Source organism: Cotesia typhae, unplaced genomic scaffold (assembly GCF_013202065.1).
Source record: "Cotesia typhae breed Kobodo isofemale line unplaced genomic scaffold, CoteBio_Ctyphae scaffold_13, whole genome shotgun sequence".
Lineage (NCBI taxonomy): Eukaryota > Metazoa > Arthropoda > Insecta > Hymenoptera > Braconidae > Cotesia > Cotesia typhae.
The window spans coordinates 6,225,443-6,253,178 of NW_027423774.1; the positions used below are offsets into that span (position 1 = coordinate 6,225,443).

At 29.6% G+C, this 27,736-nt stretch overlaps 4 protein-coding genes across 7 annotated transcripts; 1 reads left to right on the forward strand and 3 right to left on the reverse strand.

Annotated features, from left to right (window-relative positions):
- Window positions 1–126: 126 nt before the first annotated feature.
- Window positions 127–7,205, reverse strand: LOC141535329 (uncharacterized). The gene is made up of 5 exons (XM_074255196.1): window positions 7,026–7,205; window positions 5,027–5,174; window positions 3,318–3,483; window positions 3,103–3,244; window positions 127–276 (listed from the first exon to the last, which is right to left on the reverse strand). Exons 1-5 carry the CDS (start codon window positions 7,203–7,205, stop codon window positions 127–129), a joined length of 786 nt encoding a protein of 261 aa, XP_074111297.1.
- A 574-nt stretch (window positions 7,206–7,779) lies between these two features.
- LOC141534881 (uncharacterized) lies at window positions 7,780–9,880 on the reverse strand. 2 transcript variants are annotated; one of them, XM_074254491.1, is made up of 2 exons: window positions 9,713–9,880; window positions 7,780–8,395 (listed from the first exon to the last, which is right to left on the reverse strand). In XM_074254491.1, exons 1-2 carry the CDS (start codon window positions 9,866–9,868, stop codon window positions 7,841–7,843), a joined length of 711 nt encoding a protein of 236 aa, XP_074110592.1. In that variant the 5' UTR covers window positions 9,869–9,880; the 3' UTR covers window positions 7,780–7,840. The 2 variants fall into 2 exon arrangements, with proteins under 2 accessions (XP_074110592.1, XP_074110593.1); XM_074254492.1 differs by lacking the exon at window positions 9,713–9,880 and adding an exon at window positions 8,663–8,770.
- Window positions 9,881–9,963: 83 nt separating this feature from the next.
- On the forward strand, window positions 9,964–13,783 carry LOC141534883 (uncharacterized). 3 transcript variants are annotated; one of them, XM_074254495.1, is made up of 4 exons: window positions 9,964–10,101; window positions 10,586–10,709; window positions 12,500–12,798; window positions 12,851–13,783. In XM_074254495.1, the coding sequence occupies exons 1-4, from the start codon at window positions 10,052–10,054 to the stop codon at window positions 12,912–12,914; spliced, it is 537 nt and encodes a 178-aa protein (XP_074110596.1). In that variant the 5' UTR covers window positions 9,964–10,051; the 3' UTR covers window positions 12,915–13,783. The 3 variants fall into 3 exon arrangements, with proteins under 3 accessions (XP_074110596.1, XP_074110595.1, XP_074110597.1); XM_074254494.1 differs by having other exon boundaries at window positions 12,864–13,783; XM_074254496.1 differs by having other exon boundaries at window positions 12,883–13,783.
- Window positions 13,784–13,923: 140 nt separating this feature from the next.
- On the reverse strand, window positions 13,924–21,412 carry LOC141535330 (uncharacterized). Its single transcript, XM_074255198.1, has 5 exons — window positions 21,387–21,412; window positions 20,975–21,098; window positions 20,682–20,887; window positions 15,025–15,135; window positions 13,924–14,649 (listed from the first exon to the last, which is right to left on the reverse strand). The coding sequence occupies exons 1-5, from the start codon at window positions 21,410–21,412 to the stop codon at window positions 14,427–14,429; spliced, it is 690 nt and encodes a 229-aa protein (XP_074111299.1). The 3' UTR covers window positions 13,924–14,426.
- Between the last annotated feature and the right edge of the window lie 6,324 nt (window positions 21,413–27,736).

The window sequence follows — 27,736 nt, forward strand, 5'->3', positions numbered from 1 at the left end:
CCAAAAATTATGAGTAAATGTTTTGTAAGTCCTTGTTGTTCTTATCAAGCAGTTAGTTTTGAATTGGTTGAACTACAGGCGGTAGTTGTAGTTATAGGCGACGTCATCGTGGTAAATTGAATTATTTCAGTCCGTTAGATCCTTCAGGTAACTCTTGTTCCCCTCTTCTTGAACAAACGCCAAGTAAAGAAGTGAGTTGAGAAGCGTCAACGAGGTACAACTACACTCAGAACGTAACACTTGCCGTTCTTTGCTGTAAACTCGATTAACGACTCTCTACCAATCAAATTTTGTCGGAGTTTACTCTTTTTTACAACATTTGCTTATGGAAATTTTATAAATACATATCCCAAATATTTTAAACAGCCGATACGAGGCAGCCGACTCCAAGAGACACATTTTGAGTTATATATTTACACATATATTTAATACTGTGATTTAAGGAGATTCACGCGAAGTAGTCAAATTTTCAAAACTTCCTGAAAATTTGTAAATTCAATCTAAGTAGCCTAATAATTAATAAAAAAATAAAAAACAGTAAGTTTCCGGGATATTTAATGAAATAATTAGGTTTGAAAATTGTAATTTTTACATGTACACAGAAAAAAAGGTTCACTTGAGCCAAGAAAATATTTTTTTTCCTGATTATTTTTTTTAACGAAAAAAAAATTTTTTTTTGACACAAAAAATTTCACTTATTCCAATAAATTAAATCTTTTGCTTTAAGAAATACGTATCTTGATCCAAGAAAATTTATTTAAGTTAAGAAAATGTTGTTTTGAGAAAATTCAGCCTCTTGCTCCAAAAAATTAAACATCTCGATCGAAGTAAATTTTCATTAATATTTTTAGTGATTAACATGTCAAATGGGAAGATCAAATAATATTGAATCATTTTTTTTTCATTCAATATGTATATAATTGCATGCTAAAATAATATAAAATAGGTATTAAATATTCAAGAGAAAAATTTTCTCTGAATGAAAAAATTTTTTTCTTAGCTGAAGTAGGTGGCACTGCTTCCCTAAAATACTTAAAAATCTTGATCAAACATAAAAATTTATTGTATCAAGTATTTACGGTAATTTAAATTAAGAAAAAATTACTTCTACCAAGAATAGAATTTCAAGAAAAATTTTTACTTCAGCCAACACAACTTCGGTCTTCCTTCAGGCACTCGAAAATTTTCTTGATCCAAGAATTTTGTTCTCCAGTCAAGAAATTTTTCTTTCTGTGCACGTAAATGGAGATTCCACCAGCCGTATATTTGATTAAGAATTTAATGCAATTGAAGATTTAAAAAAAATTTTATTTTTATTGAATTTGATTGAAAAAATAATAAGCTTTCGATTAAAACAATAAAAAAGAATTTTTTTATTCTTAAACTAAGAAATTTTTTTGGTTTAAATAAATTTTACTTAGTTCAAAAATTTTTTGTCTTGATTCAAGAAAATGAAACTCTTCAAAATTATTTTCTTCGTTCCAGAATTTTTCTCTTGATTCAAATTAATTTTTTTTTCAGTGTAGAAGATCTTTGTCATTTTAGTTAAGGGGCCATTCATTAATTACGTAAGGACAATTTTGGTGACTTTCCCTTTCCTCTTTCTTACATAAGATTCTATCTTGATCTTCTAAATAATAAACTGTTATGTTAGGAAAAGATCAGTTTCACTAAAATTTACAGTTCAACGTGGATCCATTATTTTTAAATAAAAGAAATATTTTTTATATTTTAAATAATAAAAATACGATAATACACTGAAAGAGGAATGTACGATAATTTTTTCTATAGAACCATACATGGATATCAATAAAAACATACGAAATTTTAATAAGTTATTTTTTTTTCAATAAGCAATAAAAATTATTTAAATAAAATAAAAATTCGACTGTAAAATTTAAAATTATTTGGAATCCAGAATAGGATTAGATTTTTAATATTGAATTTTTATTCACGAAATATTATGTAAGAATGAATTTCACCCCTCCCCCTCCCCCAACATAAGGACATGTAGATTTTCTTAGCCCTCAATTAAATGTTAATAATTATTTAATGATTAAATTTTTCTGAAATTTCCTCAAAAATATTGTTAATTAATTTTAAGATGTATAACAAAAATATTTCTACTATTTATTTTGTTACAAACATTCTTTACACTAGGAGGGTACTTGGATCTCCTTAATACTTTGATTCAATAACTGTAAATAATTATTTTATCTATCTTACATGTTTTTAAAAGACTCAATTGACAGATAAATTTATTATTAAAAAATTAAAAAAATTTTTGGATAATCAAATAATGCTTCGAAACTGTAACTCTCGATTTTTAAGAAGAAAATTTAATATTTTTTTCAATAATAGGTACATATATTGGAGAGTGTATAACGTAAGCATTTGGTACGGATGTTAAAGGAGCTAAAACCCAGGATATATGTTTCTGAAGCCAAGTAAGAAATGTACTTTACTTGTGTATTTATTTTTCGATATTTATTGAACTGTATACAAAGTTATGAGTTTCCCGGGAGTGTAACATGCATGGTATGATCGTAAAAAAAATAAACTCTACGTCATAGCCTGGTTTAAGTCGTAAAAAATAATTTCGTCTAGAGAATTAAATTTAAAATTTGTTTTATTAATAATAAAAAATATTTTTTCAATAAGAATTATTTATTTTCGAGGTTTAATATAATTTTATTAAGCTACCGCGATAAATTAAAGGCTGATATTATTTTTTGATAACTCTTTGCTCTCTTTGTCGTGGGTGTATTGTTATTATCAAACAACAAAAATGCCAATAACATCCGATAACTGCGTCACGTAGCAATACCCTCACCCGGTACCGAGTACCCGCGGTACTCAGCTTCTATTTTCTATACCCTCAAATACAAAACATTCTCTCACTCTTTGTTTTCAGCTTCTATTATAACTGTATTGAGAATAACGTTAACGTTACTATACTAGTCTCTCTACCAAACCAAGAATTTTATTTTATTTATTTTTACAATCACTTCCCAGTTGTTAAACTTTTATTTACTTTATCGCACTTTTAATTTGTTTCCCTTAGTTATTATTTTTCAACCAATCAAATTCCTACTGAATTACCTCTGTGAAATAGTCCAGAGGACTTTCAGTGCAATCGGGAAAAATTTTGTGACAATCACCGGGATATTTTCTCCCTTTGAGCTCAGCAGCTCTGAACTCCTGGTTCGTATGCTCCAGATATTTTTCCTCAGTCAGCGAAGGGCTGCAATAAATTTTCAATAACATCGGTATTTATTTTTGAGTAAATATATAAACATATAAACAGAACAAGTTACGTGAGGAGAATATGAATAAGTTGCGGTAAAATTCCTTGTGATCTCGAGAAAGGGACTGCAGCAGTCTCACAAATCACTCTTAAAAGGCAGCTTCTTCCTGAACTAAAACCCACTAAAGTTGACTCGATCATCCGGTAAATCTCCCAACGCGAACTAAATCCTTCGGCTGTAATGGAGAATGTATTTATAATGACCAAAAAAAAAAAAAAAATACTATAAACTAAATGAGAAGCAAATACATATCGCAACCCAAATTCCAAAAGGGCGTATTACAGCAGCTAGATAGGGTTTTATGCCAAAAGGGCGGATAAAAAATTTTTTTTTCGCCATTCAACTTAGGACTGCTCAAAACGTAAAGATTTGTCAAAAAAAAATTTTCAACGTACTAATCTTAAAAGGGCACATCTCAAAAGATACGCTCTTTTGGCTTTAGAAAAAATTTAGTCTAACGACAAAAGGGCATATAAAAAAACTTTCAATTTTGCTCTGAAATATAAAATTTAACTCTAAAAAATAAATCCAGATCATTTAATATTGTTGAATTTCGCGCCTCTGACTCAGCGACCATGTTAGATATTGCAACTGTTTTTTTTTCTTTTTTAATTAAAATTATAAACAGAATTCGTATTAAAATTGTAATAAGGTAAAAGACCCAGTTATTGACACTGGCCTAGTTGTTTGACACTTGCAATTTTATTCTAATTATAAAAATCAAATGTTCTCAAAAAACCAATTTTCTTAAAATTTATAATTCAAAAATTATATTTATGAATTTATTAGAGTTGATTTGTTTTTTTTTTTAATTAAAATAAAATTGCAAGTGTCAATAACTGGGTCTTTTACCTTAATAACCTTTAAAAATACCTATTTGTAATTTAATAATGAACATATACTTTCAATTCTGCAGTAAAATTAGTAACATATAAATAACAATTCAAAGCAATCAGCAAAAAAAAGTATGCGCCCTTTTAGCTTTAGGTCACTAAATTTTCAATGTCCTAAAGCTAAAAGGGCGTATAAGTTAAAACATACGTCCTTTTGGCTTAGGAATTTTTTTTTTTTTATTTTTAGAATAAGAAAGTGTTAATAATGCGATCAGTAAAAAAAAAATTTGTACGCCCTTTTGGCACTGCAAAGTTAAAAGGGCGTATATATTGATGTGCGTCCTTTTGGCATTTGGGTCGCGATATAAGGGAACTCAAAAATATCTGAAATTAATGAATAACAATGATGTAAAAAATATAAAAAAAAAAAGAGACCGATTAACTAAAATTAAAGTGGTCGAAAAAGCCAAGCTGGAATAAGAAGAGGCTTGGCGTACATTTATTCCCCGTCTATTGTCTATTTCACTCAGTCTCCTTCGATCTGTTGCTAGACAGGCTCTACTACTGTATATATGTATATATCTATATATCACGAAAAATAGCCATTAATATGTAAAGTGCCAGAGATTCGTACTTTATCCATCTACTCATTCACTTTATTTTTTATTTTTTTGATACTTCCTCCCTTGCGTTAACTTTTTTATCTTTTATTCACATCACACTTTTTCGCTATTACTAAAAGCACATTCGTCAATAAAATCTCTGATAAAGTGATTTAAATTGAATTTTTTTTCTTTTATCAAAGGATTTTTCTTTTATCTAGGATAACTCACCTCAATGGGGGGACAAAATAAAGTAGTTATTAAATTAAGTAAGTAGACTTACGATTTCGATGATAAGTTGATCTCTGATAGCGAATGTAAGGCTCCGTTAAATCAGAGGCGTTGTAAGGTAGATCATAATTGAATTTGACAACGTACCCGATGATTGTACTGACGTCGACATCCATCGGTAACCCTAGACCAGCAATCAACTGGAGAAATACCAATACATTCAATAATTGAATAATAAAACATATAGAGAATAGAATGTACTGGCAGTAGCTTGATAGGATAGCAGAGTTGTACAGGAGACAGGCAACCCACCAACAGCAGAGTTAAATCTATTTACGTACATCTCTGTCTGTATGTCTCTATATATTGTATATATATATATATATATATATATATATATATATATATATATATATATATATATATATGTTTATGTTGTTTTGGAGGTGTAGAGAAATCAAGCTAGAAATAACAATGAAAACTACGTGATAAATCTGTGCTGACAACCAATTCATCCGGATTCAACGGTACGTCACTCGAGAATTCATTTCTGGCATTGACGTGAAGAGTGTTATGATGTGAATGTTATATATATGCCGATATAGGTCATCAGATTTTAAAAAATTTCCGTCGATGTTCATCACGATAAAAGTATTTGATTTAAAAAAAAAAAAAAAAAAATTCATCCAATAATTTAGTCCAACCAACAGTAAATTTATTATTATTATTTTAATTGCAATTAACAGTTGATTTTTTTTTTTTTTTGACAATAATAAAAAAAGGCCATTCGGCAGCCGAAATGGAAGTAGATTTCATTAAAATGAATGTAAAAATCTAAAAATTACTTGAATTGGATACGAAATTAGCTTTGCTAACTCATTATGGATCATTTTCAAACTTAATATACTTATTCTACAGATACATACGAAGGTCATGTTCTAAGATGCGCTTTATTGTTTAATTTCCATCTTAGGATCATAAGTCTTTTTTTGTGTACCAGCATACTCAAAGATTTAATGAAAAATAATATTTATTAAATGTAAGTTAATTAATTAATCTGATAGAATTTATGAATGCGATATGAGGGGAAAAACAAAGAATGGAAAATATTTTTGAAACGAATGCAACAGCAAATTTTATAAATTGATAGTTTAATAGTAAGTACTTTCTAATCTAAATATATATTAATATATGAAAATTGTAGCTTTTTATAGAGCTTTCAGATGCAATTGTCGAAAATGTGATAAAATAGAGCATTCAAAAATTATTCGAGGAAGAAAGTGAAAAAATATGCACTTTTACGATTTTGAAAATTTCAAATTCTTATAATTTCTAAACTATTCAACCGACTTAGCTCATCTTCGAACTTAACCTTGGTATTTATTGACAGATGAAGTATGTTGAGTTAGGGAAGGATGAGTTTATGTATATAAACATACATATATAAATTTTTTAACCTTATGTATTTTCTGAATCAGCTCGACGAACTGAGTCAAAATATAGCAAAATTTTTCAAAAGTTCCGTCATGAGGACCAATGCAATAGTTACACTGATAGAAAATTTATGTTGACTCAAGAGATATTTTCTTGATCTAAGAATTTATTTTGGAAGACAAATAATTATTTTGCTTTAAGAATTTCTTGTCTTGATTTAGATTTTCTTGGCTTAAGAGCTATATTATCTTCAATCGATACATTTAGTTTTTTCAACCAAAATAACATTGTCGTTTAAAAAACTTAAAATAATTCATCAAAGTATATTTCAAAAACTAAATAGTCTTTAATTGTTATACCGAAAAAAAATTATTTCTTGGAAATAAGTAAATTAATGACTCAAAAAAAAAGCCATTTTTAACACAAGTCGGTAACATCTTGAATCAATGTTATCGCCTATCTTGAACCAAGAGACAAAAATTCTTGAAAGAAATATATCTATATCCAGTTTCAAGAGTTCAAATTTTAAAGAAAAAAAGTTTCTTGAATCAAGATTGATTTTCTATCAGTGTAGATTTCTATGAAATCTACTAAAAAGTATGAGTATAAATTTTTACCTGCATTTTAGTAGCTGCCCAGTCACTGGGCGGTGGGTGAACCAAATAACGTTTACGTATTTTAGTATCTCCATTTACCGACACTAAACAATTGTTAATGGTGACCGTTAAACCAGTGATAACGATGCAAGGTAAAATAATTTTACGATAAACAAAACAAGCTGTTAACAATGAATTCATTGTTGGGGATAACTTTAAGTAAGCGTTGGTAGTAGTTTGTTGTCTTGCACTTCCAAGATATCTATATAAACTGGATAGAGTTCGCTTGAGGAAGAGAACCAGTGGTAAACCGACTAATCACTCTCTTGGCGTCCTAATTAGCGGTAGGGTTTCGACGACGTGGTAAATTACAAAATATTACAGCCAACTTTCAACGGATTTTTTTTTTTTATTTATTGTTTATCAGATTATCTTTTTATTTTTATTTATTTATTTTCTAAAACTAAAAAGTTTTAATGTATAGAAGATTAGATTTAAAAGTTTTTAAAATAAGTTGGGAGCTAGAAAATATTATAAAAGTCAAATTGTCCTGGGAAATAACCTGAATCGTCTTTATGCATTTTTATGTGCAAGGATGTGGGAATTTTTTATCGCTTTTATTCAGATGTTTATTCCCAGGCTTTAATGTTTATTAAAACTGTCAGATTGTTTGCTTAAGGTAGAGGTAATTTATTTTTTATCCTCAAGCTAAGAGAAATCGGAAAAAGTTTGCTTGAAAAAAATTTAAAGAAAATGTAAAAGGTAAATTTGTCAGTAAATATTTTATTGATTGTTAAAAAATGGCAAGAATAAATAAAAATAAATATTTTTTTTTTTTACAAAGTAAAGTAGTCTAATGGACTGTAAATGCACTCAGGGAAAAAAGATTTGCATTGACCTTTTGACAGTTTATTTAGACTATTTTTCCCGATGTTTTCAGCGGCGAGATATTGACGATCCTCGTATACGTCTGGGTATTCAGAAGTACTGGATGGAGAGAGAAAAGTATGTAAAAGCTCGCCAAGTAATCCATGACTTCGATCAAAAGGAAGTTCCGCAGCTTCGCAGACAGCGCGAAGTAAGCATACTTTTCCCGGCGAGCCGAAACTCCCGAGAGCAGACTCTAAAATGCGATATAAATCCCATCGAGATAGTGATTGTTGTGATTTTATTCTAAAACTTTTTACATTATTCTTATTCCTTTCCCTTTTTATTTTTCCACTATTATCATTGTCGTTATTATTATTGTACATATCCCTCTGGTGCCTGTTTCTGTAAGTGGGGCTTGTAAACGATGATGAGTTGTAAGGCAAATTGTAGTTGCACTTTAGTACATATCCCAGTATTACCGAGACTTCTGACTCCATTGGCAGTCCCAGTCCAAAAAGAACCTGATAATGATATTCATTGATGAATTAATTATAAGGATTAATACTCTTTAGAATTTTTTATAACTACACAGAAAAAAAGAGTTAACTTAAATCAACTAAATAATTTTTGAGAACTTTTTATTTTTAATTTAAGTAAAAATATTCTTAAACTAAGAAATTTTTATTGACTTAAATAAATTTCTCTTGATTCAAGAATTTTTTTCTCGATTTAAAATAATTTTTTTTTTCTTCAGTGTAGTGATAAGTAATTATAATTTTTCCATTTACAGAGTAATGTAGACAAGTAGATACACAGATAAAATATAGCTCAATAATAATAATAACTTGGTTCATTAATTTTTAATTCATGCAATTTTTTTTTCAATAAATTAAAAATATATATTTATTTAAAAATAATAAAAACTAGTAACTTTGCAGTCACTATGTGACTGCCTTCGAATGTAAACTATAAATAAATAAAATTTAGCGTTATTAAATAATGACTTTTGTTAAATTGCACTGTACTTTTTTAATTATTGACATTTGTAAAAATATGAGCTCATCCTGATGTTACGCTCATCAAGAGCTTTCATTTGAGTACCCACATGCATTTTTGATATATTTTTCATATATACATTTATATAATATATGTAAATATATGAAAAATTGATGTGGGTACTCAAATGAAAGCTCTCGATGAGTATATTGTCGGGGTGAACTTACATCTTTAAAAATGTCAACAGTTCACAAGAAACAATGTAATTTCTTAATTATTAGAGTATTTTCAAATGCAGCCGAAGTCAAGACCCTTGCAATGACACTAAATTTCACTAAAAAAACAAATTTTACCATATAACTATCCTGGACACCAAATTTTACTTATTCTTTTAATAATATAGATAATAATTGTAATTGTAATTTAACTTATTTATCAAATGACTGTAGGACAAAGTAGATCCTCGAACAGCCAAAAAAAATAATAATAATAATACATTTAATTTTCTCAATCAACTCTTAAAGCTTTACTGAAAAAAAAATTTTTATTTAATAAAAAAACTTAAGCGATTATTTTGCAAGCTATTTTATTGGACTTAAAATTACATTATTTAATTATTTAGTGGGTAATTCAATAGATTGTGAGTTTCAGCAGAAAGATATAACTTTTGATATAAATATTTGTAAGTAGCTTAAAGTATTTACCGATTCTGCTGAGAATAAAGACTATAGACTAAATTACCACAATCTTATTCACGATGGGGATTAGGGATTATGGTCTCAAGACATTAAATATGATTTTACTTAAAATAAATCGATTACATAGTTGAATATAGTAATTACCTGGACTTTAGTTTCACTGTCGAGTGGATTTGGATAAACGAGATAACGTTTTTGCCTCAATAATTCCTTTAAATCGTAACTATTTGCTACGAGAAGCTCAAAGTTTGCAATAAGTATTATTAAATAATTAAAAAATCCTGTATATTGACAATTCATTATTTTAAAAATATATTCAGCGGTAAAAATAAATTTCTAGGTAACAATTGGTAGGTAGCAAATTCAAAAGCAACTATTTCGCAAAAGAATTGAAACGATTATGACCGAAATGGGTACGGTGTGCTTAGTACTTAACGCCAGCACACCGTTATTGAGCGTGAACAGTAATAACACGCCAGTCGCATGTGTTACAGTTCATCGAGTTTTGTTACGAAAATGTACAAGTTAAATTAGTAAGTAAATTAATTTATTTGTATTTTATTTTCACTGAACACAGCACCGTAAGTTTTTTATATTTAAAACTTTAATTAAACGTTAAAATCGGATGGCAACTTTATCGAGACACTGTATAATGAAAGTTAGCTAATTATTTACGCGAATTTATAGTTAAGTTTTGGCTTAAAAAAATTAAATTTAATATTTCTGTGCACGCGAATTTTAAAAACACAAATCATCCAAGATTTCTTCGTTGAAGAAATAGATATAGATATTTTATATTCTACTTGAACTACTTGTTCTTGTACTATATGGGACTATATTCTGGTCCTTGTATCTTCTATCTGTACTTGCACATCTATAGCTCTTTTTAAAAGTTCAAGGAGTAAGTAGATAAGCCCCTGATTCGAGATATCCAGACCGAATGTATCCGCTCGAGCTTTAAAAACCAAAAACATTTATACTTTAAACTCTTTCCAATTATATTATTTTATTTTACAGTCTACTATTTGCCAGTAAAATAATAACTGCGCTGTGCATTTATGAACAAAAAAATTCTGACTTTGCCAAAATCCTCCACCGACCAATTCGCGCACTTCCTTATCCGGAGTCCAGTAATATGGGGGTAAGTTGGACTAAAAATAATTCAAGTACTTTTACTAAATTAATTTGATTTATAATAAAACTATACACAGTAAAAATTTTTTCGTCATTGTGTAGAGTGTTAAAATTTGTGTGTTGAATATTACACTATATTGTGTAGAATTTAACATTTTTGTGTGTTAAATTATTGAATCAACACACGAGAATGTTAAATTCTACATACTAGAGTGTAATATTCAACACACAAATTTTAACACTCTACAAAATGACGAAAAATTTTTTAATGTGTACAATAAATAATGACTAGCAACTTTGCAGTCACGATGAGTCACAAAAATTCTTAAAATGATTGAATATCTGTTAAGTTAATTTTTATATTGTTATTTTATGTTCATATTAAATTATGTTCAATATTATGTTAAATTATTTTATGTCCATATTAAATGAAAATTAAGTTAGCCGACATCTAAACTTTTTTAGAATTTTTTTCATTAATTAAATTATCAAAAAAAAATTTTATATGTAAAAAATTTAATGAACTATACGTGCAATTTTTTAAAAATATTTTTTATTGATTACTAGCTGTTACTCGCCCGCTCCGTTGGGCACTTTATAGAATTGTATTTTTAAATCTAGTCTTAAATTTAATTGGAGTATTTTGTTGACTTGCTCAGATTCTAAATTCCATCGGATTGGCTTGTACCTTTTATCCATGTGATAATTCTAGCTAATATTCATTGTAACTTTCAATGTGCAATCACTATATTATTAGAATCCTATAGGAGCTAGAGCTTGGAAATTTGAAATTTTCATTCTTAACATCCACCCCCTTAGTCCATATTGGGAGTAGGTTGTCATAAAATCCCATATTAAATCATTTCTACAACACATACAGAAGATTCTTACCAAATTTGGAGCTTATACGAGCTACAGCTCGGAAATTGAAATTTTAATGTTAACACCCACCCCCGCAATCCCTGTGTCGTGAGCTATCGTAAAATTTGTTTATAAATAATTGTTACATCACTTAAAGAAAATTCCTACCAAATTTGGAGTCTGTAGAAGCTATAGTTTGAAAATTAAAAATTTTCATTGTTGATACCCACTCACGCAACCTCCTGTGGGGTGATCTATCGTAAAATTCGTTCATAGACTATTTCTACATCTCTTACAGAAGATTTCTATCAAATTTGGAGTCTATAGGAGCTGTAGTTTAAAAATTGAAATTTTTCATTGTTAACGCCCCCGCAAGCCCTTTTGAGAGAGAAATTTCTTAAAATCCGTTCTTAGCTGACCTCTACATAGCAAAAGTAATAATATTCCTACCAAAGTTGAAGTCTCTACGCCTTATAGTTCCAAAGACATCGTGATGAGTCACTATATACCTAAAAATCTCATGACATTAAAGTTAACTGTCACTTGACTATTTTTTAATTTTTTTTAACATATAAATTTCTTCCAAAAAATTATTTTTAAAAAATTGCATTTGTAGTTTCTTTAAATTTCTAAATGTCAATTTTTTTTGCCATAATTTATTTGTTACAAAAATTCTTAAAATTATCAACCATTTGATAAGTTAATTTTCATAAAAATCTCTTGTATATGTATAGATTTAATAAATAAATTGATAAAATTAGCAGACATTTGGAAATTTTTTATTTTTTAATCAATAAAAATTATAAATAAAAAAATATTTTTTAAAAATTGCACTTGAAATGTTTCAAATTTTTTTTTAATAAAAAAATTCTAAAAATTTGAGTCTAATTTAATTCTTATTGAAATGTTATTAATTAATTAATAAAAATGTGTTAGATATTTTTTGCACTAGCGGTACCTTTACCAGACCCGAGTAAATCCGTATCAGTGTCGTACTTTTTCGAAGCCACTTACCCTTTGCCGGAAAACTCGACGGTGTTCGCGCCCTGGAACGACGAGAGCCTGAGACGCAAGCGATCAATAGATCGTAAAACAATTTATCAGACTATAGAAAAAAAATTAGAGAGTTTTGGATTTTCTGGGAGGTCTTGTTTATTGCGATCAATATGCGAGACTCTTAAATTCGATTTAAGCGACAATGGAGTTATCGGAGACATCATTAATGTCATATTAACGTAAGTACTTTTAAAAATATTTACACTATAAATAATACATAGGTTTATTTAGAATGACTTTCCAGACCGTCGACTTCTCAACAGGAGAATTTGCCGCAGGACATTGTCGAGGCTGAACTAATCGGACAAACTAGAAATTGCACAAAATACCATTGGAATTGTCCCGTGGGGCTCTTGGACTTAATTGGAATCCTCGTGTAAAATTCAACAACGAGCAGTGTTAAGCCCTCTCTATCACTCGATCACTTCTCCCTTCTTCCTGTGTCTCTTTATCATTTTTTTATTTTTTATTCCATATTTTTTACTTTTATTTCTCTGTTGAAAAAATTTATATTTATATATATAAATATTGCGTGTATCGTTATACATATATGATTGATTTGTTAAGGGATTTTTGAAAAGCTTTCGTTCATCCGCTATTTGATTTCACAACAAACAATTTATCATGACAATCGTATTGCGCTCTTATTGATTAATGTAAATGTAAATATTATTTTATATCCATCAAAAAATATTATTTATTTAAAAGCATTCTACAAGGCTTATTCTTTTGATAAACAACTGTTTATTCAAACAAATAAAGTTACATATATACGGGTCACCTAGATTTTATTATTCAGTGTTCATTATTTATTTTATTTAATGATGTTAATACAATTCAAAATTATTTCATAAAATGGTACGCTGGATATTGTCCTGCAAAAATATTACAAAGTCCTCACTCGTTATTTCAAACAAACTTTTAAAGAATTCAAACTAAAATATCTGCCAAAATTTTTCTATAAATCATAAAATTTTTTTTTTTTTTTTCATAATAAAAAAAATTAATTTAATTCAAGGAGAAAATTTTTTATTTTAAAAAAATAATTGTCTTGAATAAATTATTAAAAATTACTTGCAACCTTGTAGTCACTATGTGACTGCCGTGACTTGTGAACTATAAACAAATAAAATTTTGCTTCATTGAATAATGAATTTTGTTAAATTGCAATGTACTTTTTTAAATATTGACGTTTTTGAAGATATAAGCTCATTCTGATGTTACACTCATCAAGAGCTTTCATTTGAGTACCCACATGCATTTTTATATATTTTTCATATATAATATATAAAATATATGAAAAATTGATGTGGGTACTCAAATGAAAGGTCTTGATGAATGTAACATCGGAATGAGCTTATATCTTAAAAAATGTCAATAGTTCACAAGATACAAGGTCATTTTTTAATTATATATCTAGAGGTAGAAAATTTTTGAATGCAGCCTAAAAAGTATTTATCATAATAATTTATCATAATAAATTGACTATCGGTGAGAATGAACTGAAACCTTGAAAAGGCACAAATTCAAATGAAGACCTCTGCAATGATTTTAAAAATTTTTTAAATTTTAAACTAAATTTCAATAAAAAAACGAATTTTATCATATGACTATTCTGGAAACAAAATATTTTTTTATTTTCTTTACAATGTAGATGAATAAAAAATTTTTTTTTAAACAGAAAAAATGATTTTTTCAGTAATTAGTGCAATAATTTAATACACTAATTAATTTTAAATATGACGGAGATGACGCGGAAGATATTGATCAGTAAAGCTTGAACCTGATGACACCACACAGGTAATCATTAGATGGTTATGTAGTCATAAATACTAATAGGACAAAGGGGATAAATTGTACTGCAATCATTGAGCTCCTTGTTATCATCATCATCGGAACGTGGATCATCATGATGATAATGATTATTGCCGGTGTCGCATTGGGAGTGATGGTTGATCCGGCTCTCGGGCTGTCGTTGTTCGGCCTGGACGTATTCAGTTGGCAAGTTCTCGTTAGCAGATGAAGATGGCCTGGAGAATAGTCATAGTCATACTGAAATTTACGCCTCAAGGCGCCCGTAGATCACCCTCTGGGTTTCGGATTCATGTACACTGGTTTGTAATCGATTACCGCCCGAGATCTGATCTACTTCCCACTATATAATATATATATTGTCCAGTATATATTGCAGGTTAGATGGATCAATATGTATTCGAATCTGTCTGTCTCTGAGATAGCCCAATTTCATCTCAAACCTTTCCCGGGTCTCTGATAATATAATCAATTATAGGAATTTGCATACAGCTCTTATTCTTTGCTTGCTATCCATTTAATAATTATTCAAGCCTCCAAAACTCTGAGGGCAATCCATCGGATCTATTTTGCTGGTTATTTCGAGTACTCACGTTAGTAAAATTTTCAATAGGTCGCCGATGAGTCCGTTGTCACGATCCACAGACAATTTACTCGTTTCACAGATTGAACGCAATAAACATGCTCGACCTGGCAGCCCGAGGCTACAAAATCAATTATATCAAATAAATAAATGTAATTAATAAAAAAAATTTTTTCTATGATTAATTTGATTTTTAAATTTTTATAAAAATGTATTAAAAAAAAATTAATTTTTTTCCAGTAATCAATTTAATTAAACATTTTTTTCTGTAAAAAATTTAATTTTGTAACATTATTGTTGAAAAAAAAATTTTATCTATTATTATAAAAAAAATTGACAACTATTTTTTATAATAAAAAAAATTTTTTTATCATACCTGGATCGAAAGTTCGTATTTCGGTTCTATTTTTAGAGAGGAAAGTGCCACATTGCCTCCTGACTAAATAAATAAATAAATTAGTGCGCATGCTTCAAATTTTTGGCAAATGCCTAAATTCACGTTTCTTTTAAATGTCAAAATATACGTTATAATGCAGATTAACCTCGAAATGATTTATTTTGCGATAAAATTAATAGTGTAAAGAAGAATTTGATACATTAATTTTTAGCTTCCTTATTGATATGTATATATGAAAATGCATGTGGGTACTCAAATAAAAGCTCTTGATGAGTGTAACATCGGGATGAGTTTATATCTTAAAAAATGTCAATAGTTAAGAAAATACAGTGCAATTTAACAAAAGTCATTATTTAATAAAGCAAAATTTTATTTATTTATATTTCATATAGAATACAAAAATACAAAAATTCATGCTAAAAATACAAAAATAGAAGCATATGAATACTGATAATTATTGATCTGATTTTAGAATTTAATTATATTAATTAATGTTATATCGAGCTTCAAACCTTGTTGAGCCCGGGTAAAAAACTTTATATATAACTATATATAATTATATAAGGCCAATTTCCATATATAATTATATATAACATTATATATAATTATATATAAAGTTTTTTACCCGGGAGATCAGAATTTATTTTTGTTTATCTGTATTTTTTTTCTTTCAACATACAAACTCATTTTGATTGTTCAAATTAATCAACAAATTAATATTTAAGACAATATTTAATCAAAATTAATTCATAAATAACATTAATGATAAATCCCTGAATAAAAAAAAATATTTCGACAAAGAAAAAAGTATTGGATTGACTAAAAAACCAATAATTTTCAATATTTTTTTCTTTGTCTCAATACTTTTGCTTAATCAGAGATCGTTAACGATAAACAAACTTAGATAGTTATAAAAATTAAAGATTATTCAATTCTCGCAGTTGCATTGATTCTTATAAATCGTCAAGTGTCCAATTGTACAATTTTCGAATTTCACGAATGAAGAATTTACTGTCATGGAATCGACTTGATCATTTTTTAATTTTTTTGCCACAGATGGTTTTGAGTCGGCCTGAAATTTTTTAAGTTTTTTTAAGCGTTTAGCACAAGCTGTTTCGCGAATTTCATTCAACTTTCTTCTCCGTGTTGAATCCACTCTTGGAACTGATTTATTCTCAGATGTATTAGTAGTTTCTGTAGATTTTGGAACAGGATCATCAGTTTCAGTAATCGCAAATGGGCTTAAATTTTAATTGCTATCAAAATCATCATCCAATTTAGCTTCAAAAAAAAGATCATCATCGGAATCAGGCTCTAAGAAATGTTCTTCGGGCATACCATCAACATTCAAGTTTGTTTCTGGGTTTTTTTGATTGGCAGTGGAGGTAGATGGAGCTTCGTTGGTGATAGTAGCCGATGGAACTTGACAATTAGAAGTGGAATCAGATGAAATTTCTTGGTGAGAAGAAATTATTTACTGGTAGATTTGTCGTCGGTTTGCTAAAGAATTTTCAATATAACCTTCTGCTACCGTACTTGATCGCCATCCACCCAACTGCTTTACTGCTGTTAAATTAGCACCAGAATTTGCCAGTAACGTTGCCGCTGTGCGCCGAAAACAATGACCGGTGTAGGCTTCCAGATGTTCAAGCTCCAAATACTCAGCAACTTTCCTCGGCACTTCGCTAATTTTATTTTTCCTGATAATTTGGCGCTTACCTTTTCCCGAATGATAAACAAAGAAAAAACGTCTACTGTCAAAATCATCTGGCCGCAAAGAAATATATTTCTTTACATGATTGTAGTACTCTTTTCCGACAACAAAATTACGAGGGTAGCAATTTTTGTTGTCGTTGATTGTGACAATCATTTAATTTCCAGTGTCTTCAACATCCTGAATACTCAGATTACATATTTCACTGGTTCTGAGTGCGCCAAAGACTCCAAATGTCAAGATGACCTGTAAATAATAATTGTAAATATTAATTAAAAAAATTGTATATATTTTATATATTGTAGTTAATTGTATATATTTTACTTACTTTATTCGCTAGATTATTCAAATCATCAGACTCATTAAGAAATTTGTTCACTTGACTTAATGTCAGAACACGAGCCTTTTTAGAGTGGTAACCTTTGGCACAATTTTTAATGAAAACTTTTAAATTATGATAGTTATTGATATCAATCCCATTTCTCAGATTTAAAGTAGTTCTCAGCATGGACCATCGGCTTCACAACGTTGGCGGCTTCAGAGTCTTCGATAGTTCGTGAAAATAAACTAACAACACGTTTTCATTGAAAGAACCGGTTTTCTTTTTTCTTTGCCACAATAAAAATTCTTGATAACACAAGTTATACCGAGCTTTTGATTTTTCGGGCAACAAATTATTGCTAATTTGTTTTGCCGCTTCATCCAAATTTTTTATTATTTCTTCTTCACTTAATTCAGCTTCCGATTCATCAGAACTCATTTTATTTGAATAATGTATTAAATTTCATGAATTTATATTCTGATTCTAATTGCAAACGTAAGTTTATATTATCGCGATAGGCTAATATGTTTGCTAATTTTTATAAATAAATAAATAAACGACTTAATGCTTAGTTACGTAGTCAAGAAAACTGAACATCAAATTTAAGAAATCGAAGCATGCGCACTGATGATAACTAACCTGATTCAAAATCTAACTTTATTATTTGGATTTTAATCGAACTTTCGATCCTGGTCTGATAAAAAATCGTATACACACCACGGGAGGATAGTAGGACATCTCAACCCGCGCTTTTGTCACCCTCGCCTTCGGCTCGGGTGACAATACCGCGCGGGTTGGAATGTCCTACTTTCCTCCTTAGGTGCGTAATATACTATTTCAACAATAATGGTACAAAATTAAATTTTTTACAAAAAAATCGTTTAGTTAAATTTATTACAAGAAAAAAATTAATTTTTTTTAATACATTTTTTATAAAAATTTAAAGATCAAATTAATTGAAAAAAAAATAATTTTTCATCTATTATTATAAAAAAAATTGAAAACAATTTTTAATAAATAAATTAAATAAAAATAAAATTGATTTTTTTAATTTATTTGATCTTTAAATTTTTATAAAAAATTTTTTTAGAAAAATTAAAAAAAAAAATTATTTTTTTTTTTGGTAATAAATGTAACTAAACATTTTTTACTGTAAAAGATATAACTTTGTAATACTGTTGTGAAAAAAATTGAAAATAGATCTTAATAAATAAATTTAATAATAAAAAAAAATTTTTTTTATAAAAATAAAATAAATTAATTTTGAAACTATATATATAATTTGAAAACAAAATAAATTAAGCGACGAGCATTTAGTTACAAATGAAAATGATACAAGTATATTAGTCCACCGATTAATAAGATAATACATAACAAACAGAAGAGCTTTTAATCTGGAAGCGGGTAACGACATCCATGGGTAAACTCCTGTGCTATATTTCATCAATTTCTGAACAGAGTATCCTGGAGATTCAACTTTGGGTGTTGTCTTGGCCCTCAACCCTCTAGCTCTCGGAATAATCTAACAGTGTGTCCTGGCTGCTCGCTGCTCACAGCTATACACAGGTTGAATTGCTTACCAAGTTCTAACATTTCGATCGGACAATCCTATCTAACGGGTCCTCCGTTCGCTTACTCCCCCTCGAGTGGAAGGAGGAATATAAAGCGCTTCAATGGGATTATCGACTAACAAGCTTCTCATTACAATCCAACATTTACGCGCAAGTCTTTTGTTAAATTTGTCTTCGTGCCATCTCAGGCTAATTCCTCAATGATCTCACACATATAGAATTCCATTAATTAATGCATGTGTGCAAGTGTTATGTATCTGTACTGGGAGATTAATGAGCAACAGTTATCCCACAGCAGGTAGATAGACAGACAGATTCTCAGCAGTTACCGAGGACTAATGACAGAGTTTGGTCCGGCAAAAAGCTCGGGGGTTGCGTAAAAAAGTTTTAGAAAAAGGCCAAGGGATCAATATATCAAGGAGCAGAGCGGAACCTAGTAAGTATTGGTTAGAGTTTACAGTCTGGATGCTGAGGCTGAGAAATACGATTTGTGATAAAGTTGAATGACAAAAGCAGATTTACTTGGCGGTACATCGAGTTTCTTTTATGCCAAAATAGGATAATATATAATATATTCCATCAGTCACTCATCCGTAACTAAATAAATCTTTTCGGTGGAGTAATATGCACATACAAGGTTAAAAGCAAAGACCATTACCTTTTTCGCGGCTAATTACCGACGACTTTAAGCTAAAATCCTGTTTTACTTGTCGTGCTTTTACACCTCGGTGTCTTGAGCTATTTGTCTGGGTGGTAACGGGGCTTACGTCAAAATTAATATCTCAGCGGAGTTTATTTTTAATTTCCCGCTAAGAAAATTGAAAATTTTCAAAAATCGGGAAGTTATTGTTTTTACCCCGTTTTCCTAAAATTGAGTTTTCATCAGATCTTGACGTTTTGAGGTCCTGGGAAACTTCCCTGACTATTCCCGCGATTTTGTCTTTATGTCTGTATGTATGCATATGTGTATGTATGTAAACCTTTCATAACTTTTGAACGGCTTGGCCAATTTGATCGCGGTTGGTGTCATTTGAAAGGGCTAGACCAAACTTAGATTTTGAATACAATTTAGACCGATTCCGACCGATAGATTTTGAGGAATCTTAAAAAAACTACAAAAAAAAATTTTTTCAAATCAAAGTTTTTTTTTAATAACTTTTAAACGGCTCGATCGATCAATTCCAAAAACTAATCAGCTCTTAACATCGAAAAACCACGTCGATCGCCACCAAGCCAGTCAAAATCGGTTGATTCGTTCGTGAATTATCGTTGACGAAAGAAATCGAATAAAAGCGTTTTTTTTCGAATTACTCCGAAACTTCCGGTCTTATCAATTTGTGTTCAAAAATATATCGTAGAATTTGAAAAACTGCGTCGAATGCCGCCAACCACGTAAAAATCGATTTATTCATTCAAAAGTTATTGCAGTTTGAAAATTCAAAAAATAGTGTTTTATTAAACTTCTATCAGACTTTTGAGCTTGGAGAGCTCAAAACTACATCAAAATTATATTTTTTAGCTTTTCGAGTTCAAAAACGTTATAAGCTCAATTTTAAGCCTTTAATTACGAAAGTAACGGGAAGTTGCAAGGATGACCTTCAGGGTCAACCATTTTCCTAATTTTTTTTAAATAAATTTCTTAACAAGAGCAAAAAGTACTTACGCCTCGAATTTAGATTCGAGAATTGAGTAGACAGTCGCGCGAGTTAATAATTTATGATCCGAAAACGCGGCTCTTTGTTTTCTCGCCCTGGATGCTAATGATTCCTGGTCTCTAACGAGCCCGTAGTTCGCTTCGAAAAAAAATGCCACTGACATCGCTTTTGTCGCGACTGGGTCATCCAATGGGATTGCCAGGGCGAAAAATAACTGAAATATATAAATATTATTCTTTTTTTTTTTTTTTTATCGTGGTTTTCTCTGTTTAAAATAATAAATAAGAAACTAGACTATTACACCCATTTCACTGTCATCTGGATAAGTCAATTCCCTTAACTGTCGCTGAAGACTTCCTGACATGCGGTCTTTCGTCTCAGCCTCGACAAATGCCAAGTAAAGTCCTCCGAGATAAACAGTCCATCTGTCAAAATGATAAACAAATTATATTAAATGTAAAAAGCGATTTTCATCCAGTGAATTTGTCTTGCGGTTGAATTTTAATCGAAAAATCTAATCTATTCTAATGTAATATAGAATGAAATTAAACTGGGTGACCGAAAGGAGACGCAGACTGGTGCAGCATGAGATTTCTCGGCAGATATAGCAATTTTACCTGTGGACCCCGCCCTTCCGGTTTAAAACCACGCCAACTCAAACTCTATGCAGAGAGTATACTCGGGAACCCGAAGGACATTTGATTTAAACAAACCGTCGGGACCATACCACTGAATCCATTTAGACCCTTTCATTTCGAGTAATCTAGACCGCAAAACCTCCAGTACGTACATCCCCGATACTTTGAATATTATCTTGAAAACAATTTACGGTTTACTTTTCCATATCCATGAGCTTGCGAGTGACAACTTTCCAATTTCTATTTCAACTAACTGTTATAGAATTCTTTTTTCAGTCAAATATTAATTGCTAGTCGGAAATTTTATTAATACGTTGAAAGGAAAAATTTATTTTTTTTTAAATCGGCCATTGTTGTGACAAGAAATTTATTTTTTTTTTAATTTCCTTAGTTGAAAAAATATTAATTTTTTTCACGGTAATTTTTTTTTTTTTAATTTTTTGATTTGGAAAAATAAATTTTTTTATGAAAATTCAGTTAGCTGACATCTAAGAATTAAAAAAAAATTTTTTATTGAAAAAATTATTACAAAAAAATAAAAAAAATTTTTCATTTGTCAAAAATTTGAAAAACTGTAAATGAAATTTTTTAAAAATATTTTTTTGTTTTAATTTAATTATAAAAAATAATCAAAAATTAATTATAAAAAAAATCAATCAAATATCAATTGTCAGTCGGAAATTTCATTAATACATTGAAAGATAAAATGTATTTTTTAAAAAATGATCTAAAAATTAAAAAAATTTTTTTTTATTGAAAAAGTTATCACAAAAAAATTTCGTTTGTAAAAAACTATAAGTGCAATTTTTTAAAAATATTTTTTTGTTGTAATTTAATTATAAAAAAAAAAAAAAAAAAATTGACTAATTAGTATTATGAATTTTTTTTATAGAAAACTTACGAATTTTTATTAAACATATTTTTTTTTTTTTTTTACCAAATCTTGAAGAAAAATTTTTATTAAAAGTGTTTAAAATTTTCAACAATAATATCGCTAATATTTAAAAAAAAAATTTTTTTTCTCTTAATCTATTGACATGTATAGAGAAAGGGAGAGATCCACTGATCCGAAGCTTTTCATCCGAACAGGACCTAATGCCATTAATTGTTTTACAGAATCACGTAACACTGATAATACTGATCCGATAAATGATAACATCCCAACTCATTTTACAATTAAATTAATACCCTGTACACGAGATAATAATTTACACATTCGCTGAACATGAACCCAGATATTTTCATTAAAAATCTCATTAACCCTTATGTGAGTGACAAATAAAACACCTTTTTCAGAGTGACGAGGTACCCGGGTACCTGCATACATTTTGTACGTAATGTTAACAATCAAGATCTGCGTTTACGTTCCACACACTTCAAATATTATTATTTTAGTTAATCTAAACAGTTGACGACTACGGCGGTCAATGCGGTGGAGAGGGGGGGGGCGAAGTGCGGTACTTGGTTATCGGTGCCCAAGAAACACTGCATCCATTCAATGCATTGTGCTTGATATTGACACTTGGCTGTATACGATAGTTTGTATTGTGCGAGATTATTTGTATTTTGTGAGTTAAGAATTTTATTTCATTATGAATATTGGAGCGAGTACTTCTAAACAAAGATCACGTGTTCGAAGATATAATTCAACAGAATTATTGGAAATATTAGCAGAATCTTCCAGTGATGAAGGTGAGTTTGTTGCTTCTGATAATGAACATGATTATATACCTTTGGTTCAAGAGGGTGGATTGGAAATTTCGGATGTTGAGCAGGAAGCTGAAGTAGAAAATGAGATTGACTCATACGATTCCGATGCGAGTTTTGAAGGGGAATCGTTTGAAAATATCCTTATTGCAAAAGATGGAACGCAGTGGCAATCTGACCCACTTCCTAGAACACAAACTAGTAGTCGAAACATCATTCGTCAACGAGGCGGGGCTGCATCTTTCAGTAAACTTTACAATCAAATGGAAATATTCAAAAATATATTGTCCAATGAAATATGTGACATTATTTTGAGGGAAACAAATCGGAAAGGGACTAAGATTACTGAAGCATACAATAATAAACTGATGGAAAATTACCCTGATACTAGCAAGCGACCGAAACAAAAAATATTCAAACCATTCACAGAACAAGAATTGGATACATTTTTTAGCATTCTTATCTTTAGTGGGGTGTATAGATCTAATAAAGAGCATTTGACTGAACTGTGGAAATCCAGTCATTTGCCGCTATTTCGGGCTGCGATGTCCCATGATAGATTCAAAATGCTTTTACGCTTTATAAGGTTTGATAATGATGTAACGCGCCCTGAACGTTTGTTAGCTGATAAAGCAGCCGCTATACGAGATATTTGGACTATGTTCATTTCAAATTTGAATAAAATGTACAAGCCTCGTGAATGTATCACAGTTGACGAACAGCTATATGGATATCGCGGGCGGACTCGCTTTACTCAATACATGCCATCGAAACCTGAAAAGTATGGCATAAAAATATTTTGGGCTTGTGATGCAAATAATTCATACCCCCTAAATGGACAAATATATACAGGAAAGTCAACTGATGGCAATCGTCAAATAAATGTTGGAGAATGCACAGTATTAGACCTCGTGGCTAAATATAAAAATTCAGGACTGAATGTAACTACTGATAACTTTTTTACTTCTCTTCAACTGTCCCATTCCTTGAATTCGTGGAATATGACACTAGTTGGAACGGTAAGAAAAAATAAACGGTTTCTTCCTGCAAATATGCAAGCACACAAAGAGAGGGCGATTTATTCTTCAAACTTTGCCTTTAGCAAAGAAGCAACTGTGTGCTCCTACGTACCTAAAAAGAATAAAGCAGTAATAATGTTGTCATCAATGCACATGTCACCAGTTATTGAAAGTAATAAAGAAACTGCCAAACCAGAAATAATTTTATATTATAATAAAACCAAAAGTGGAGTGGACAACATGGATAAACTGTTAGCAGAATACACTGTAAAACGCAGAACGAATCGGTGGCCTTTAGCACTTTTTTACAACATCATTGACATTGCAGCTTTGGCAGCATATATCATTTACATGGAACATAACCCGCAATTTGTCTCGAGTGACAGACGTAGAAAGTTTCTGAAATCATTGAGTCTACAACTGTGTGGTACAAATATAGAACAAAGATCAAAAAATTGCATTGTAACATCAAAACTACATGTGAGATCTGCAATGCAGGACGTGCTTGGTCAAGATCTATGGCTATCGGTTTCTTCTGCATCTACAACTTCTATAGCTCAGACTAGACGAGATTCTACAGGGCGTGTTGCAGTCGTCGGAAGTTGCTACATATGTAGAGAACTCAAACGCAAGCAAAGAAAAATACGAAAAGCTTGCACTAACTGCAGAAAACCAGTTTGTGATGAACATGCAGTAACTCGTTCAACATGTAACACCTGCTTCAAGAGCTGTGCTAATACTGCATAAACATAGAATTTGTAATTTTTATATAAATAAAACATTTCAACAAATTATTATTATTTCATTTTTGAACGAAATTATAAATACTTTTTCCATAGTCATACAAAACACAGAGAGGTACCCGGGTACCTTGTCACTCTGTTGTGATTTCAAAATATGTTTTGGTTTCTACAATACATTGGAATTAGTTGACTGTGTCAAAACATTGAAAAACATGTAATTTATAACTAGTGTAGAGCTCTCAGAAAATCACAACCACCTAGAGGGCGTAAAACCTACTTTTCTTTAAATTTGAAAACGCTAAAGGTACCCAGGTACCTCGTCACTCACATAAGGGTTAATTACATTCACATTTAAATTTACATCCAGCCAAAGCTTTTGATCTGGCACTCCTCATTATTTATTAATCAAAGGTCGATTACTTTTAATGGATAAAAAAAATTTTACGAGGCATAAACTTTGTTGCGGAAAAGCATTTTTAATAGCGTTTATACTAATACCTACACAGATATAAGTATTGTAAATTTTTAAGTAGATGCACCGGCACGTAGCGGAAAATTTAGGGCCGGTGGTACATATATTACCATAAAACGTTGTTACACCGGTTATTTTTTAGCGGTTACAAGCCTAGAATTCCCAGCGTACACTGCCCCTAAATGGATAACTCGAGGAAATTGCACATAAAACTAACTTCTTATCACACGCGAGTAAATACCTGTATATGTATGTATATATCCTGTAAATATCTACATGTTTATCATTGTATGCGATAAATTCGATTAACTCGAGATCCTTAAAAAATACAACTATATAAATTTTTAAGTTTTCAATTTCCCGTTTTTATAAAAATATATTTTTATCGTCTACTTACAAAAATTTCATTACAATAAATTTGCCGACTTCGAACATTTCAGCGAAAAAAAATATTCTGTAGCTTACTCGGGTTATTCACACTTTTTACTGTTATTGAACTCGAAGTAAATGATTGCTAATAAAAATAATACATACTATTATGTATTATTTAGCCAAGCAATTTTCGAACAGACGATAACTATACAAAATTGTTTATTAAATTTTCAGGTCAACTTTGAGTTTGAATTTTAAACAGCTCGAACTAAAATATGTGGCTATTCGCGTGGAAATAAATAAACATTACCCTGCATGGCCGAATAATATGGAAATTTATTTGAATAACAAAGAAATTATTGTTTGTCAGAAAGTTTTTTTTTTTTCAATAATAAATCCTGAGCCGAGAGCAGAGAAAAAAATTCATTACTGAATATTCATTGAGCTTCCAATATCGCATATTATATAAGAACCAAAAACAAAATTGTTTCAGTATATAAACCTTGAAAGTAAATTGTATTAAAATAATAAAACCTTCGGAGAGATATTGTTTAAATTTATAAAAAATATATATTGAGTAATAAAATATCTATAATAATAACAATAGTACCGATCTGATATCCAGAGTGAATCTGACATTGAGTGCCCGAGTGTTTTACAATTTATCCAGGTGTCCGGTCTAGTCGTGCCCAGAGAAACCCATAAATCTAAAAGCCTTAAAAGTCCGCGGTTTCCTTACGGGAAATATAAAAGTTTGTCGCATTTTTTCATTAAACCTTTCTACAAAAAGCAAAGCCCCGGCTCTTTATAGTCTATCGAAGTTTTTTCAATAAAATAAAAAATCTACGAAGCTAAGTCGAATGTCCTATAAAACAAAAACAATTTATCCGTCAATTAAAATTACTATTTAAAGAGCCGTAAAATTAAAACTCTGTCAGTGTTTTTGAACAGAAAAAAAAAATTTGTTGAACTAAGAAAATTATGAGGAAGACCAAAGTTATTTTGGAGCAAGAAGAAAATTTTAAGAACATGTAGCACATTTTAACCTAGCTGCATTTTAATAATTCTGGCTCCTAAGTAATCTGAAAAATTAAATCAATTTCAAAGATTACATTGATTGTGTGTTTATTAGTCATTTCTTTATATTAAAATTGATTTTATTGACTGTATGGGGTCTTGAGATAAGGCATTTTTACGCGCCTACACTACCTATTTATTTATCATTTTTTTTCAATGATTAAATTTGAAAATAAAAGAATCAATTTACTAAAGACTATTATTCACATATTTCTGACAGGTTTAATAATTTTTTATTTTATAACTACTTGGTCAAAAAGTGTACCAGTACACAGTAAAAAATTTTGCGTCAATGCGTCAAAAAATTTTGTGTTAAATATTTAACACTTTTTTGTGTTAATTTAAGACAAAATTTTTTGACGCAATTATGCAAAATTTTTTAATGTGTATATCTTGTTCAAAATTTAAATGTTCATCTGTCCTATATGTTCTTAAAAAAATTAAAATTCTTTCAAAGAATTTTCAGTCTTCTTTAAAATTCTCCTAATTTAAGAAAATTTACACGGAAAAAAGTAAACTGTAAAATTCATTTGGGTTCCGGTTGATTTTTATAATTTCAAACTGTAAAGTGGACATAGGGGTGGCAAAAATATAAATATTACAAAACTTAATGTAGAAAGTGTAAAAGCCACAATTTATAATTTAATATCGAAAATAATCGATTAGTAGCTGTCACTATAGTAAATAACGACTCTCTCACACAGAAAAAAAAATTAATTTGAATCAAGAAAAAAATTCTTAAACTAAGAAAATCATTTTAAAGAGTTTAATTGTCTTGGATCAAGACGAAAAATTCTTGAATCAAGTAAAATTTACTCGAACCAAGAAAAATTTCTTAGGTTAAGGGGGATAGCCACTGTGACGCTGGAAAAAATAGGCAATTTTCGGGAATTTTTTTTACTAGGATAATAAAGGAATTTGGGGATCGGGTTTTTTTTGTTTTATAAAGTATATGTTGAGGATAATTCTCCTAAATTTTTATTCAAAAATATTTTGTTATCACAAAGTTATAAACATTTTTGTAGAGCACCAAAA

What these genes read in the sequence shown, in the direction of transcription:
- LOC141535329 (XM_074255196.1), bottom strand. Translation starts at nt 7,205, where the DNA reads ATGAATTCATTGTTAACAGCTTGTTTTGTTTATCGTAAAATTATTTTA. An exon ending in ATCAACTTATCATCGAAATC is followed by an intron (nt 3,484 to 5,026) that starts GTAAGTCTACTT and finishes TCTCCATTACAG; the next exon opens with CCGAAGGATTTAGTTCGCGT. An exon ending in CTCTGGACTATTTCACAGAG is followed by an intron (nt 277 to 3,102) that starts GTAATTCAGTAG and finishes TTTGATTGGTAG; the next exon opens with AGAGTCGTTAATCGAGTTTA.
- LOC141534881 (XM_074254491.1), bottom strand. Translation starts at nt 9,868, where the DNA reads ATGAATTGTCAATATACAGGATTTTTTAATTATTTAATAATACTTATT. An exon ending in ACAGTGAAACTAAAGTCCAG is followed by an intron (nt 8,396 to 9,712) that starts GTAATTACTATA and finishes TATCATTATCAG; the next exon opens with GTTCTTTTTGGACTGGGACT.
- LOC141534883 (XM_074254494.1), top strand. Translation starts at nt 10,052, where the DNA reads ATGTGTTACAGTTCATCGAGTTTTGTTACGAAAATGTACAAGTTAAAT. An exon ending in CGGAGTCCAGTAATATGGGG is followed by an intron (nt 10,710 to 12,499) that starts GTAAGTTGGACT and finishes AAAATGTGTTAG; the next exon opens with ATATTTTTTGCACTAGCGGT. An exon ending in ATCATTAATGTCATATTAAC is followed by an intron (nt 12,799 to 12,863) that starts GTAAGTACTTTT and finishes ATGACTTTCCAG; the next exon opens with ACCGTCGACTTCTCAACAGG.
- LOC141535330 (XM_074255198.1), bottom strand. Translation starts at nt 21,412, where the DNA reads ATGGATTCAGTGGTATGGTCCCGACG. An exon ending in TCAGTGGTATGGTCCCGACG is followed by an intron (nt 21,099 to 21,386) that starts GTTTGTTTAAAT and finishes TCATTTTGACAG; the next exon opens with ATGGACTGTTTATCTCGGAG. An exon ending in CTCGAATCTAAATTCGAGGC is followed by an intron (nt 15,136 to 20,681) that starts GTAAGTACTTTT and finishes TTGATTTTGTAG; the next exon opens with CCTCGGGCTGCCAGGTCGAG.